The sequence below is a fragment of the Orbicella franksi genome, chromosome 15 (genome assembly GCF_964199315.1).
Source record: "Orbicella franksi chromosome 15, jaOrbFran1.1, whole genome shotgun sequence".
NCBI lineage: Eukaryota > Metazoa > Cnidaria > Anthozoa > Scleractinia > Merulinidae > Orbicella > Orbicella franksi.
The window spans coordinates 2,483,193-2,497,700 of NC_138159.1; the positions used below are offsets into that span (position 1 = coordinate 2,483,193).

The following is a 14,508-nucleotide window of genomic DNA, read 5'->3' on the forward strand; positions in this document are numbered from 1 at the left end:
CGAATAGTGGCGAACAGTCACGAAAAGTGGCGAATAGTGACGAATAGTCGTCAATAGTCACCGCTTTAGATGTAATATTCTGCGTTAATTAATTATCCAAATAAGCAACGGAATTTCAGTGAATTTATTACCTTTTCTTCTCCGGAGTCAGGCTAGGGCTGTCAATCGCTTACGTAAGAAAACAGAAAACACGAGGATAACCTAATAAAGACGTATTTACGCTTTTGCAGCGGTTAAAACAGAAGAAGTTACGTTCAGAAACACCTTTTATCCTGATAAGCGTCTGTGCTTTTTAGCGGGAAAATCGGTATCCGGTCATTTCGCCCCATGGTCATTTCGCCCCCAGTCATTTCGCCCCAACCAAAAATCACTTCGCTCAATAATAGAAGTCACTTCGCTCCATACAAGAGTTACTTCGCTCCATACAGAAGTAACTTCGCTCTATGACATAACTAAAGTGTATATATGCTTACAAGATTGTTTCTATTTGCCTAGCTGATGTTATAATCGTCCCATTCAGTATAAATTGTTAGTTTCACTCGCCCTAGTCTCTCTCTGTCCCCCACGCTATGCCGATGTTGTTGATGCGCTCGTTTATCGATGGCCGATCGAATTTCAGAAACTGTAACCCTGTAGAGAACTTAAAATGCGACCGAGATCTTGGCGTAGTTTAAGTGCGATTGAGTCTAAATATCTTTGTTTGATTACGCGCGTTGTTTAGCATTCACTTGTAGCACTTACATAGCAACAAGGTCAAACAAAGTCCGTTGACGATCGATGGCCGATCGTATTTGAAAAACTTTGAAAACCGTCCAACGACTTTTATCCTGTAAAGTTTCACCCGCCTGTAACACCTTTTCAGTTATATTTGACCTTGACGTGGTTAAAGAGCTATTGAATCTAAATATCTTTGTTTGATTACGCGCGTTGTTTGGCGGTAACTTGTGGCACTTACATAGCAACAAAGTCAAACAAAGTCCGCTGGAGGATCGATGGCTTAACGCGCGTTGTTTAACAAACTGCCCTCAAAACCTTTTTTTATTGAGTCTAAATGTATTTGATTTATTGAGCGTGTAGTTGCACAGAACTTCTGTCAATGAAGACTATTGTTGTTTTCTTGCCACACGTACCCGCGCGCAATGTGTGAACTTATGTTAATTCAAGGTGAGACTCTTTTTTTGGCACAAAGCGCCGACCTTTCAAAGACTTGTTTATTTGAAAATTAGGAATACGACCTTAACGAGGGGGGGGGGGGAGGGAGGCAACGGGGGGGGTTGTCACGAAGTCACGATAGTAAATTTTCGATTTCACGAATCGCGAAACAAAAAATTCACTTTTCACGATTCTCGAACATGTGCACGAAACTGTAATCAAAATTTGTACAAAAAAGTCCATTCTTTAACTTCACCAATAATTTACAGCTGTTGGAAAGGTGATATTTGAAATCTTAATTTGATGGTTTTACTTTAAGAGACCTCTTAAGAGAAATATCGGACTTGGACAGCTCTTCCACTGCGAGTTGTTACGGCTCTTAAGAAGGTCAGAGTATCGTTGTCGTTGTCACTTTCCACGGCATCGACAGGCCCACGATCTGTGTCATACTGCACATCATCTTCTGGGACTTCGGGGGCTTCAGACACTTCAGGATGAGCGAAGGTGACTTCTTGCTCTTGCTGTTCTTGTTCGTCGATGATTGGTGGAACAGCTGGCTCTATACTGCAGGAAGTTCAAGGTGGATCTTGTCCTTTGGCTAAGCAGAATCTGCTGGACGATACATATTCAAAGGCAACAACCGTGAGGACTTTGTCGGATTCAGCAGCCATGATCTTAACCAGTCTGAGTTACACCGAGTCCGCACATGTCGTTCATCAATGGCTCATCAGTCAAAAATCCTATTGAGACGGGTTCATTGGCTAATACGGTGATCAGGAAATCAACGGGTTTAACCCGTCAACATGTTTTGTTTGTCGCTACTCTCAGTCGGCTTGACTCAAGCGTTAAATTCACTAAGGTCACGGAAAAAATCTGATCATGATTACAATGCAGTGAAATTCAGCTACGAACTCAACTTTAGATATTCACGATTTATTTCTTATCTATTCACGATTCACAGCCAAGGACTGTTGCATTTCACGCCTCACGGAATACACTTCAATCACGATTCACGGAACAGTTTTTTTATCAAATCACGATTCACAGGGCACAAAAAAACCGGATCACGACGTCACGAAAATATCCTTGCCCCCCCCACCCCCCTCCTTAACGTCAATTAGTTGTGTCATCTCTATCACTGTTGTGTTATCTCTATCACTCTTGGATTAGTGAACTTGCAACGTAACGCCTTAAACTGCTTTTAGTTTTCCAGTGCGTGCAACTTTAGTAATTAGGACTGTGTTTTTTTTTTTCTTGTCACACCTACTCCCCACGCAATGTGCGAACTTTAAGGCTGGTTTCCATATGATCGCAGACGATCGCGGATCGCAAATCGCAGATTGCAGACGATCGCAAAGAGAGTTGTTTCCATATAATCGCAGACGATCGCAAGCGATCGCAGAGCCGACTGTTGCATGCATTTCGGACAGCGGAACTGTCATAATTACATGCGCGTTGTGCTGGCGGGAAAATCACAGTAAGCAATATGGCGGACGTCGAGGAGGAAATTTTGCTGCAAGCAAATTTATTTCTTCTTTTAGTTAACCTATTTTGAAGTTCCCTTGGCACTACATCTCGCCCCGATCCATAAGGTAGCGTTTTTAATCGCTTCAGATGACGACCATACGCAGTTCTTATGTTGCGGAATTTGACCTCCGCCTCAGCCGCCGATAAATTGAATTTCCCCCCAATTTTTTCCCATCAGTTAGCCTTTTTGTTTTTGTCTTTGAAATCTTTACTGTTGCGGTGGTAAACGCATCGATATCGCGCAACTTCCTCCATAAATTTCTCGTTACTAACGTTACCTTGTTCAACGCCAGCCATGTTTACAACAAATAAGCGGTTGCTTTATTGCAAAGAAGCGTTGAATCATGGGTCGGAATTCAAAATATTATGGGATGCGTTTCGATCGCAGATCGCAGAACTTTGGTTTCCATATGATCGCACGATCGCAATTAATCGCAGACGATCGCAGAAGATAGAACATGGTTCTATCTTCTGCGATCGTCTGCGATGGTCTGCGATCACGATCGCAGGATCGCAGGCGATCGCAGACGATCGCAGAAGTATGTTTCCATATGATCGCAGACGATCGCAGAACTTTTTGCGATCTGCGATCGTCTGCGATCATATGGAAACCAGCCGTTAATGGAAGTGAGACTTCAGTAATCAATTAGTAAACAGCTATTGTTCCAATCAACCAATTACGGTCAGTTCGCCCCGTGATCATTTCGCCCGCAGTCACTTCGCCCCAACCAAAAGTCATTTCGCCCCATAATAGAAGGCACTTCGCCCCATACAGAAGTTACAGAAGTTACAGAAGGGTTTTTCCTGCCCTGCCTTTATGCCACATCCTATCACACTAATTATATTGTGCACTGGATCTGACTTTTCTCTTGGGACTTTTACAGAATGTTATTATGCAGGCTATTGGCACAAAGTAAGCAGGTACTCGCGGGGAGTCTGGAAAACCCGAATAGCGAATAGCGAATAGTCTCGAATAGCGAATAGCGAATAGTCCCGAATAGTGCGAATAGTCTCGCATAGTGCGAATAGTGGCGAACGGTGGCGAAAAGTGGCGAATAGTGACGAATAGTCGTCAATAGTCACCGCTTTAGATCTAATATCCAGCGTTAATTAATTATCCAAATAAGCAACCGAATTTCAGTGAATAGCTTGTAAAACTTTGATTCTGACTGTTATTCATGAACTCAACTTTATGGCATGGTATTTACAAAGCGTATTGAAATTGATTAATTAAAACATTTTCAAAGCTAATGCACACCGGTCTCCTCAAAGACATATACAAACAGAGAACACTCATTGAGAGAAGGCTTATCCCTTCAAACAAAAATACGAGCTTTTCTATTATAAAAATGTCAGTAAGTTACCTTCGAAGGTTTCTTTTAAACCTTTCAGGCCCTGTTTATCTTGGGGTTGGTGGTAGGGCACGAGCCAGTTTCCAATGGGTTAAATCTCCGAAAAGGAATTTACACCTACGTTCTTTACGTAGGGTTAAACCTTAATAAAGCAGCCGGCTTTCGTTTTTAAAAAGTACCAATTTATAATTATCTGTACTTGACTAAATCGTCAAATGCCCCACCCCCGGGTAACCCTTTGGGATTAAATGCCCTGGGCATGATGGGGAACTACAACCTGTGAAATGCCCTATTGAGCCGCGCGGCGAAGCGACGAGTGAGTGTCCGTAGCTTTCTTAGTGCTCCAGTTGGTGACATGAAACATTATTTACAGCCTTCATTGTATGCCATGTTGGTACCAATGACCTTAAGGATCATTTTTCAAGAGTTGTTGCCGAACAGATCGTCGACTTTGGAAACCTACCTTCGTCTTCCTCTCCTGACGCCAAAGTCACGATCTCGGCATTGACACTGCGCTATGATGAGGAGTGTCTGAGTAAAAAGGAAACCGACTGTAACAAAGTCATCAAATCCTTTTGTAACCAAACTGGATGGGGTTTTATTAAACACCCTAACATTGATGAATCGTGCGTAAACAATCAGAAGCTTCATCTTAACAAGAAGGGTATCACCATTATAGCAAGTAATTTAGTTAATCATATCGTCCGTTGATTTAATTCTCATTCATTGTCTGTGGGGCGACTTCTGATTTTATTTTAAACCCACCTAGTTCCCCGTGCAATTCAGATTCTATAATTCCCAAGGGCCGTGGGTTTAAAATGACTAACTTAAATATTACAAGTCTACTGAAACACTTAGATGAACTTCGTATTCTTTTAAATTATAACTGTAGGGATTTCCTGGCTATCAATGAGACAAGACTAGACGGGGGTATTTCACACCAGGACGTTAAGGTTGAGGGCTATGATGTGATCCGTTGAGACAGGACTGTTACCGGTAGATTTGGTCGGGGTGTTTGCTGTTATATTCGTTCGGACATAAATTACGTTGTCCGCCAGGATTTGAATAATCAGCCCAGGGAAATCTTGTCCATTGAAATTCGTAAGCCTAACTCAAAACTTTTTGTAGTCACTTTGTGGTACAGACCGCCAAACTCATCTCCTGATCTTGTTTTTTGCATCCTGATACTTTGTTAGGAAGACTAGATTCTGAACGTGTTTTATATTATCTTATTGGTGACATGAATTGTAATTTACTGTCAAGTGATGATATTCATGCAAGGCCCTCTTAAGTATTACCGAAATGTTTGGTTTGAAACAATTAATCGATGAGCTCACTCGAATCACACGTTCATCAAGCACCTTAATTGATCCTATTTTCACTAGTCATCAAGGCAATATTATCTGTTCTGGGGTGTCTCACGTTGGCACAAGCGATCACCGCTTAGTCTATGTATTCCGTAAAATTTCAATTCCCGCTCCTTGAAAAGGAATTAATTTAATCAATTACAGGCAATTTAAACACTTTAACTCCACTAATTTTCGAAACGACATTTTGACACAACCGTGGGACGATATAAAAGAACTTCACGACCCCAATGATAGGTGGAAAAAATGGAAAGATTTAGTTATAAGTGTTTGCAACGGACATGCCCCATTGAAGAGTAAACGAATACGGCCCTCCAAGCCTCCTTGGATTACTACTGTATGAAAAAAGCAGATGAACTTCAGAGACCAACTTAAGAGGAAAACTATTAAAACCAGAGATCTGTCTACCTGGAACCAGTTTCGAAAAACGAAAAAGCGGGAAAATCGGGAAATCACACGTGACGTTTGCTAAAAAGGCCTACTATAAAATTGTTTTTAACAGTTGTGCCAAAATCAACGCAAAGCTTGGAAAACGGTCAACGAACTGACATCTCGAACGAACTCAACGAACTCAACGAACTCAACGAACTGACATCTCGTAAGTCAACCAAAACTGTCATAAATGAAATACAATATCAAAGGCAAAAATCGAAGAGTCAAGTAGACGTTGCTGAATCATTAAATACTCTCTTTACTGAAATTGGACCTGACCTTAGCCGAAATGTTGGGAATGTTGAGACCACCTATGAAGAATTTCTCTGCGCAACTGACAAGGAGTTGTCAAGGAGTTCGCCTTTGAGGAAACAACATCGGCACATATTTTTACTCTGCTCTGAAAACTTTGTAGGTCTAAAGCTACCGGACGAGATAATATTTCAGCTAAATTATTGAGGGCGTGCCCTGACTCTCTCTCGTTATCAATCAGGATTTCGTTCTCTAGACTCTACGGTTACTGCGTTTATACTCAAAGCTACGGATACTTGGGTCATTAATATTGATCACGGTTTCGTCAATGCCGTTGTTTTTTCTGGATTTGAAAAAGGCTTTCGACACCGTCGATCCCAATATTGACCAACATTCTATTACAAAAATTCCAATTCTGTGGAATACGCGGTTTCTGTCACATATGATTTGTATCATATTTAAGCAATCGCACTCAAAATTGTCTAATGAACTCCTTTATGTCTACTCCAAAATTGGTCAAATGTGGTGTCCCCCAGGGAACAATTCTAGGACCTTTATTAAGGTGGTATGGTATCCTCAATATGGACCAAAAAGTTTGTCTAAATATGGTGAAGAAAGATCAATTGTGTGCTATTGCACTCAAGAAGAGAAATTAAATTTCTAGAGTTTTACTCAAAATGGTTGCTATGGAAACCAGCCACAGCCTTTTGAAGAGTGTTTTATAGTATTGACGCCAACACTTCCTGCTCTTTTACAAAACAAGAATTGACTGTCAAATAAGCATATCATGTAAGTTTCTGTTTTGTTCTGTGATATGAACCTAAGTTTTGACAGTTAACTCTTATTTTCAGTGCTTTTTACAGCTTTATTTGGAAATAACCTTATTTTTTACCACACCCAGTGGACAAATCATCTCATGTCACGTGACAGACCTTAAAATGTTACGATTTTTTTGGTTTATATCATCACGGCACTATTGGTCTTTGATGAGCCCAAGTTTCAGAAATTCTACTTAAAAACCTTGCAAAGTAGAAATGTTGGCGCGAAGTCAGTCGGTACAAAAGTAAACTTTTGAGAAAAATGCACTTTAAGTTTCTTACACGAAGTATTAAGCATTTAACGAGCCACAAATAGTGGGGGGGGGGGAGGGTGCAGATTGGATCTCGGGGGAGGGGTGCAATGGTTGTTCTATTTTGTAAAAAGTTACCGCAGTTGTGGGAAATATTCCTTGTCATAAGGGAAATGAATGAGCCTGTGATGGCAATTCGAGGCAAAGCTTTTCACAAATAATTATACCAATCGAGTTGTGCATGTCTTAAAAGTTTTTTCTAAATAGTTTCGTTCATAGAAGTTAAAAATAATCTATATTTTTGGTCACGTTCTTATAGTAAACAGCCGTTGCTATGGCCGTTGCCACGTGAAAAAACTTATACCACTGTGTACTTTCCTTAAATTTCACACTCATCTGGAAGGAAATTCGGCAAGATCGTTTCAAAATGTTTTTGACAAGTCCTCAAAGGTCTTAAGTCTTGTATTTCCAAGAAATTGAATTTTTCATGAAAATCGCCATATTTTAGGGTACCATACCCCCTTAAGGTGGCCAGACACGAGGGGTCATATTGCAAGGACATGTAGCGACATGTTGCAGCGACAAAAACGTGTGTAATACACACTGAGGCGACATGTAGCAGGGAAGTGTAGCGGGGACATGTAGCAGGGACAAAATCACAACAAGTTTGCACACATGTGAAAATGTTGCGGGAACATGTCCCACTGGACTTGACTCGTATGCAGACTTTTCGTAAACAATGCGATAACAAATGAGGTGAAAATCAGATCGAGACCACATTCAGTCCCCGTGTTATGACGAGGTAAACCCGAAAAGAAGATTTTCGATATATTCCTACTCAAGCAGCGTGCGCGAAAGCTGTCACGCAAGGTGCTGGGGCAACTTAATACAAGTCAACGTTTCTGTTCTTGTGATTTCAAAGAAGAAAGACAAGAAAGAGATGTCGTTCAAACGTCCTATTTTAATTTCAGAGTTAAGAAATCGTATATAAAAAGTAACTTCGAATGGACCATTTTACACGAAAAGGTAACAGTTATAGCTTGTAACGTTATGTGGCTTCCTTCCCCTCCATCCCCTCCCTCCTCCTCTTTTTAAGTTTGCTTTCCCGTGAGCCTTCACACGCCGAATCACTTCCGCCTTGATGCATGTTTTGTGAGATGACTGAATCCTCTGTAGCAGATTTAAAATCAGAAACAACAAAAAGGTGGACATCAAAAGGTAAGAAGATGTAATATATCTTTTACACCAAACTTTTTTATGGTTTTCAATCCATTTCAGTGAGTTGATGAACTCTCCGAACGAACGGTAATGAACATTTAGGCGTTCGACGGCTGGTTCAAGGGTGTCTGGAAAACCCGAATAGCGAATAGCGAATAGCGAATAGCGGATAGTCCCGAATAGTGCGAATAGTCTCGAATAGTGCGAATAGTGGCGAACAGTCACGAAAAGTGGCGAATAGTGACGAATAGTCGTCAATAGTCACCGCTTTAGATGTAATATTCTGCGTCAATTAATTATCCAAATAAGCAACAGAATTTCAGTGAATTTATTACCTTTTCTTCTCCGGAATCAGGCTAGGGTTGTCAATCGCCGACGTAAGAAAACAGAAAACACGAGGATAACCTAATAAAGACGTATTTACGCTTTTGCAGCGGTTAAAACAGAAGAAGTTACGTTCAGAAACACCTTTTATCCTGATAAGCGTCTGTGCTTTTTAGCGGGAAAATCGGTATCCGGTCATTTCGCCCCATGGTCATTTCGTCCCCAGTCATTTCGCCCCAACCAAAAATCACTTCGCTCAATAATAGAAGTCACTTCGCTCCATACAAGAGTTACTTCGCTCTATACAGAAGTTACTTCGCTCCATGATATAATTAAAGTGTATATATGCTCACAAGATTGTTTCTATTTGCCTAGCTGATGTTATAATCGTCCCATTCAGTATAAATTGTTAGATTTACTCGCCCTAGTCTCTCTCTGTCCCCCACGCTATGCCGATGTTGTTGATGCGCTCGTTGGTAATTCGCGCTCGTTTATCGATGGCCGATCGAATTTCAGAAACTGTAACCCTGTAGAGAACTTAAAATGCGACCGAGGTCTTGGCGTAGTTTAAGTGCGATTGAGTCTAAATATCTTTGTTTGATTACGCGCGTTGTTTAGCATTCACTTGTAGCACTTACATAGCAACAAGGTCAAACAAAGTCCGTTGACGATCGATGGCCGATCGTATTTGAAAAACTTTGAAAACCGTCCAACGACTTTTATCCTGTAAAGTTTCACCCGCCTGTAACACCTTTTCAGTTATATTTGACCTTGACGTAGTTAAAGAGCTATTGAATCTAAATATCTTTGTTTGATTACGCGCGTTGTTTAGCGGTAACTTGTGGCACTTACATAGCAACAAAGTCAAACAAAGTCCGTTGATCGATCGATGGCTTAACGCGCGTTGTTTAATAAACTGCCCTCAAAACCTTTTTTATTGAGTCTAAATGTATTTGATTTATTGCGCGTGTAGTTGCACAGAACTTCTGTTAATGAAGACTGTATTGTTGTTTTCTTGCCACACGTACCCACGCGCAATGTGTGAACTTATGTTAATTTAAAGTGAGACTCTTTTTTTGGCACAAAGCGCCGACCTTTCAAAGACTTGTTTATTTGAAAATTCGGAATACGACCTTAACGAGGGGGGCCAAGGGAGGGGGGGCGGGGTTGTCACAAAGTCACGATAGTAAATTTTCGGTTTCACGAATCACGAAACAAAAAATTCACTTTTCACGATTCTCGAACGTGTGCACGAAACTGTAACCAAAATTTGTACAAAAAAGTGCATTCTTTAACTTTACCAATGATTTACAGCTGTTGGAAAGGTGATATTTGAAATCTTAATTTGATGGTTTTACTTTAAGAGACCTCTTAAGAGAAATATCGGACTTGGACAGCTCTTCCACTGCGAGTTGTTACGGCTCTTAAGAAGGTCAGAGTATCGTTGTCGTTGTCACTTTCCACTGCATCGTCAGGCCCACGGTCTGTGTCATACTGCACATCATCTTCTGGGACTTCGGGGGCTTCAGACACTTCAGGATGAGCGAAGGTGACTTCTTGCTCTTGCTGTTCTTGTTCGTCGATGATTGGTGGAACAGTTGGCTCTACACTGCAGGAAGTTCAAGATGGATCTTGTCCTTTGGGTAAGCAGAATCTGCTGGACGATACATATTCAAAGGCAACAACCGTGAGGACTTTGTCGGATTCAGCAGCCATGATCTTTACCAGTCTGAGTTACACCGAGTCCGCACATGTCGTTCATCAATGGCTCATCAGTCAAAAATCATATTAAGACGGGTTCATTGGCTAAAACGGTGATCAGGAAATCAACGGGTTTATTTAAACCTGTCAACATGTTTTGTTTGTCGCTACTCTCAGTCGGCTTGACTCAAGCGTTAAATTCACTAAGGTCACGGAAAAAATCTGATCACAATGCAGTGAAATTCAGCTACGAACTCAACTTTAGATATTCACGATTTATTTGTTATCTATTCACGATTCACAGCCAAGGACTTTTGCATTTTACGCCTCACGGAATACACGGAATACACAATCACGATTCACGGAACAGTTTTTTTTTATCAAATCACGATTCACAGGGCACAAAAAAACCGGATCACGGCGTCACGAAAATACCCTTGCCCCCCCTCCCCCCCCCCTCCTTAACGTCAATTAGTTGTGTCATCTCTATCACTGTTGTGTTATCTCTATCACTCTTGGATTAGTGAACTTGCAACGAAACGCCTTAAACTGCTTTTAGTTTGCCAGTGCGTGCAACTTTTGTTGTTTTTTTCTTGTCACACCCACGCAATTAGTAAACAGCTATTGTTCCAATCAACCAATTACGGTCACTTCGTCCCATGGTCATTTCGCCCGCAGTCACTTCGCCTCAACCAAAAGTCATTTCACCCCATAATCGAAGGCACTTCGCCCCATACAGAAGTTACAGAAGTTACAGAAGGGTTTTTCCTTCCCTGCCTTTATGCCACATCCTGTCACACTAATTATATTGTGCACTGGACCTGACTTTTTTCTTGGGACTTTTACAGAATGTTGTTATGCAGGCTATTGGCACAAAGTAAGCAGGTACTCGTGGGGAGTCTGGAAAACCCGAATAGCGAATAGCGAATAGTCTCGAATAGCGAATAGCGAATAGTCCCGAATAGTGCGAATAGTCTCGAATAGTGCGAATAGTAGCGAACAGTCGCGAAAAGTGGCGAATAGTGACGAATAGTCGTCAATAATCACCGCTTTAGATCTAATATCCAGCGTTAATTAATTATCCAAATAAGCAACCGAATTTCAGTGAATTTATTACCTTTTCTTCTCCGGACTCAGGCTAGGGTTGTCCATCGCCGACATTAAGAAGACAGAAAACACAAAGATAACCTAATAAAGACGTATTTACGCTTTTGCAGCGGTTAAAACAGAAGAAGTTACGTTTAGAAACACCTTTTGTCCTGATAAGCGTCCGTGCTTTTTAGCGGGAAAATCCCATCCTAAGTTGCTTCGAGGTTGACTGCGAGATACTGGGTACCCTATTTGCCACTATTTGCCACTATTTTACACTATTTGCCACTATTCGCCACTATTCGAGACTGTTCGCCACTATTCGCACTATTCGTACTATTCGCTATTCGCTATTCGGGTTTTCCAGACACCCGTTCTCGTGAGCATTTTTTTTTTACCGCAAATGACACCCTTGCATAATTAGTTAAGTCTTATATAATGCTTATTACGTCATTACAAGGGATAATAAATATTTGCGTTCTGTCAATCTGTTTGAGCAGATGGACAGAACAGCGTATCTAAACCAGCCCGATGTAAATATGGCCTATTTTGCATTCAGAGGGATTGAGCGTGACATTTGGCTCGTTCTTTCTCTTCAGGCGGCCGATCGTGACAACGCTATTGAGTACAATGTAAGATCCATCAGAATCCTAAGGTGGAACAACATCCATTCAAAGCGGAGACTGACTTGACTGGAGAATGGCTGCTGCCCCAGACCCAGATGAAATTCTTCGTTCAACAAAAGGAAAAGGAAATTTTCAACGTGTTGTACGACTGTTGATAAGTGGAGGTACTACACTACTGAGAGAGATTTTTGATCAACGCTGTCCACCTAGATATCTTCCCACAACACTAAAAAATCCTGCCACAGAGAAAAAACTCAAAGCAGCAAAGCTTACCAAGCCACAGTGGGACTGTCTGTACCCTTCCCCAGGGGTGTATGGCGAGTCAACAGATTTTGATATTACTCTGCTGTTCAGGTTGCTGAGGACAATATGCAACCTCACCCCTCCCACAACCGGATGGGATGCCCTGCCAACAAGTACGGACCACAGTTTAGCTGCAGATTTGGCGAGAATTAAATATTATCGAAACACAGTGTATGGTCATGTCAACCAACAAATGGAGATCGCAGACTGTCAGTTTTCATCTCTGTGGCAAGAAATTAGTGGAGCCCTTGTGAGAATCGCAGGTCAAATCAGCCTGGCAAAGAAAGTTAAATGGCAAGTGTCTATTCATAAGTTTGAGAAAGATCCCCTCACAGCAGAGGATGAAAGGAATGTACAGGAACTGCTGGAGTGGTATAGAAATGATATGGAAGTTAAGCTGTCGATGGAAGAACTGAAAACTTCAACTCAGAAAGGGTTCGAGCATTTAGAGGCAAGTTTAAAATTTATTACAATGTTTACTTGTCACTCTACATAAATGTGGTTGTCATATTGTCATAAGATTCTTAGCTCATTGGGAGATCTTAGTAGCCAAGAGACCACAGCTCATAGGTTTTTGTGGTAGCTCAATGCCTGATTGGACTGAGTGACTGATTGCTATGTAGAAGGTCATACTGTAGGCCCGGGGGGGGGGAACCCCATATAAAAAGGATTGGGGATACTCATCAGAAGTTTTGAAAAGAACCCCTAAAAGGTACTAAGATCCTGTTTTGTGGGCGTGGCTTAAAATTATTTTCATCCTCAGAGGTACCAATTCTAAAACAACACGTTACCTTCTGTCATATTTTTTCGGCTTAAGGTCATTCCACTGAAATAGAACCTGCACTGAGATGATTGTAGTCACGATTGCTTGCTAAATTCACGTTTCCGACGATTGTTTTTTGTTCTACACTGAGAATTGGTCCACATTTATATTACACAGAGAAATTTATTACTCAATTCAAAACAACAGAAAAAAATGATAGGTCACCATACTCGTTTGCGAGAAAATGACGATTTGCCTCTATGACGAGGTCCAGTCGTAAAGAAAAAGCCGCCATTTTTTAATGCGCGCGCACTAATCACGCGTGAAATTATGCGTAGTAGGGATGCAGGGATAGTAGGGATTACAGTAAGCATTTTTCGAGTGTTACCGCCCCCCCCCCCCCCACCGAAATAAACAGATGACATTTTACATCCATACCTTCTCGTAACGACCATTTTCCTCGAGTGTCTCTAAGGTAGCCGTTGTGCCAGGGGAAGTTCGACTGTATATTTAAACTTAGCCCGCGAACAGGCTTCGGGCGAGGACGAAAAAAAAAAAATTCGGCTTGGCGAAAAAACGAAGAATTCGGAAAGTCAATAATGGGTTGATCTCCATGTGTCTCGCAAAACCAAATAGATTTGCCAGGATACTTGAAACGAAACAGAAAACGCCGTATATCTGATTATTTCTTCGTGTCCGCTAAAGAGTTTGTACTGGCTATTGATCTGAAAATGATGTTTGAAATACTAGGATTGTTATGCATATCACGTTGTGACCGCCAAGCCGTCTTAAAAACAATGACGTTGCCCACGCTGTAAAATTTATGAGCAGCTTCCAAGTCTAATTTGTAAATTGAAGCAGTTATGTAGAAACGCATACTACCCCCTCCCCCTCTTTAATCCCACACTTGTGTCTGTATTCTTTATGTCTCGTAAAGGGAGCTCAGCAGTGTTAACAGGAGCTAATAGGGTCTTCTTCTTGGTCAAGCAGGGAACAAAAATAAATTTATCAGTTTATTACTTTTAGCAGTTTTATATTTATTTTGTTGGCTTTAATGAATTCATAGAAATAAAATTTTGTTTGGTTCTAGGAGGTGGTAGAATTTAGAGCACATGCAATAGAAAAGAAAGGCCAAGTCTTAGAGAATACCATAAGAGAAGCAGCCCAAGACATAAATGATCTGCTTGAAGGGGAATTTAAAGCTGCAGCTCAAGGAGTTCAATGTTTAGAGGAAACAGTTCGAGACGAATCAGACGACATCAAAGGTCAGCTGGAAAAAATGCATCAATCCATAGAGAGGCTGAGCTCCTCCCTTCACAGCTCTGGAACATCG

At 41.2% G+C, this 14,508-nt stretch overlaps 1 protein-coding gene across 2 annotated transcripts in view; it reads left to right on the plus strand.

Moving 5' to 3' along the window:
• The first annotated feature begins 7,729 nt into the window (after positions 1-7,729).
• The window catches only part of LOC145469056 (uncharacterized), a 10,622-nt gene continuing 3,843 nt past the window's right edge, over positions 7,730-14,508 (plus strand). Inside the window, exons 1-3 of one of the 2 annotated variants that reach the window (XM_081452707.1) lie at positions 7,730-8,369; positions 12,083-12,863; positions 14,266-14,508. The exon at positions 14,266-14,508 is cut by the window's right edge and continues 13 nt beyond it. In XM_081452707.1, coding sequence (XP_081308833.1) covers positions 12,183-12,863; positions 14,266-14,508 — 924 coding nt within the window. In that variant the 5' untranslated portion in view covers positions 7,730-8,369; positions 12,083-12,182. Of the gene's footprint in view, positions 8,370-10,894; positions 12,864-14,265 lie in introns of those variants that run through there. The other variant, XM_081452706.1, reaches the window with a different exon arrangement.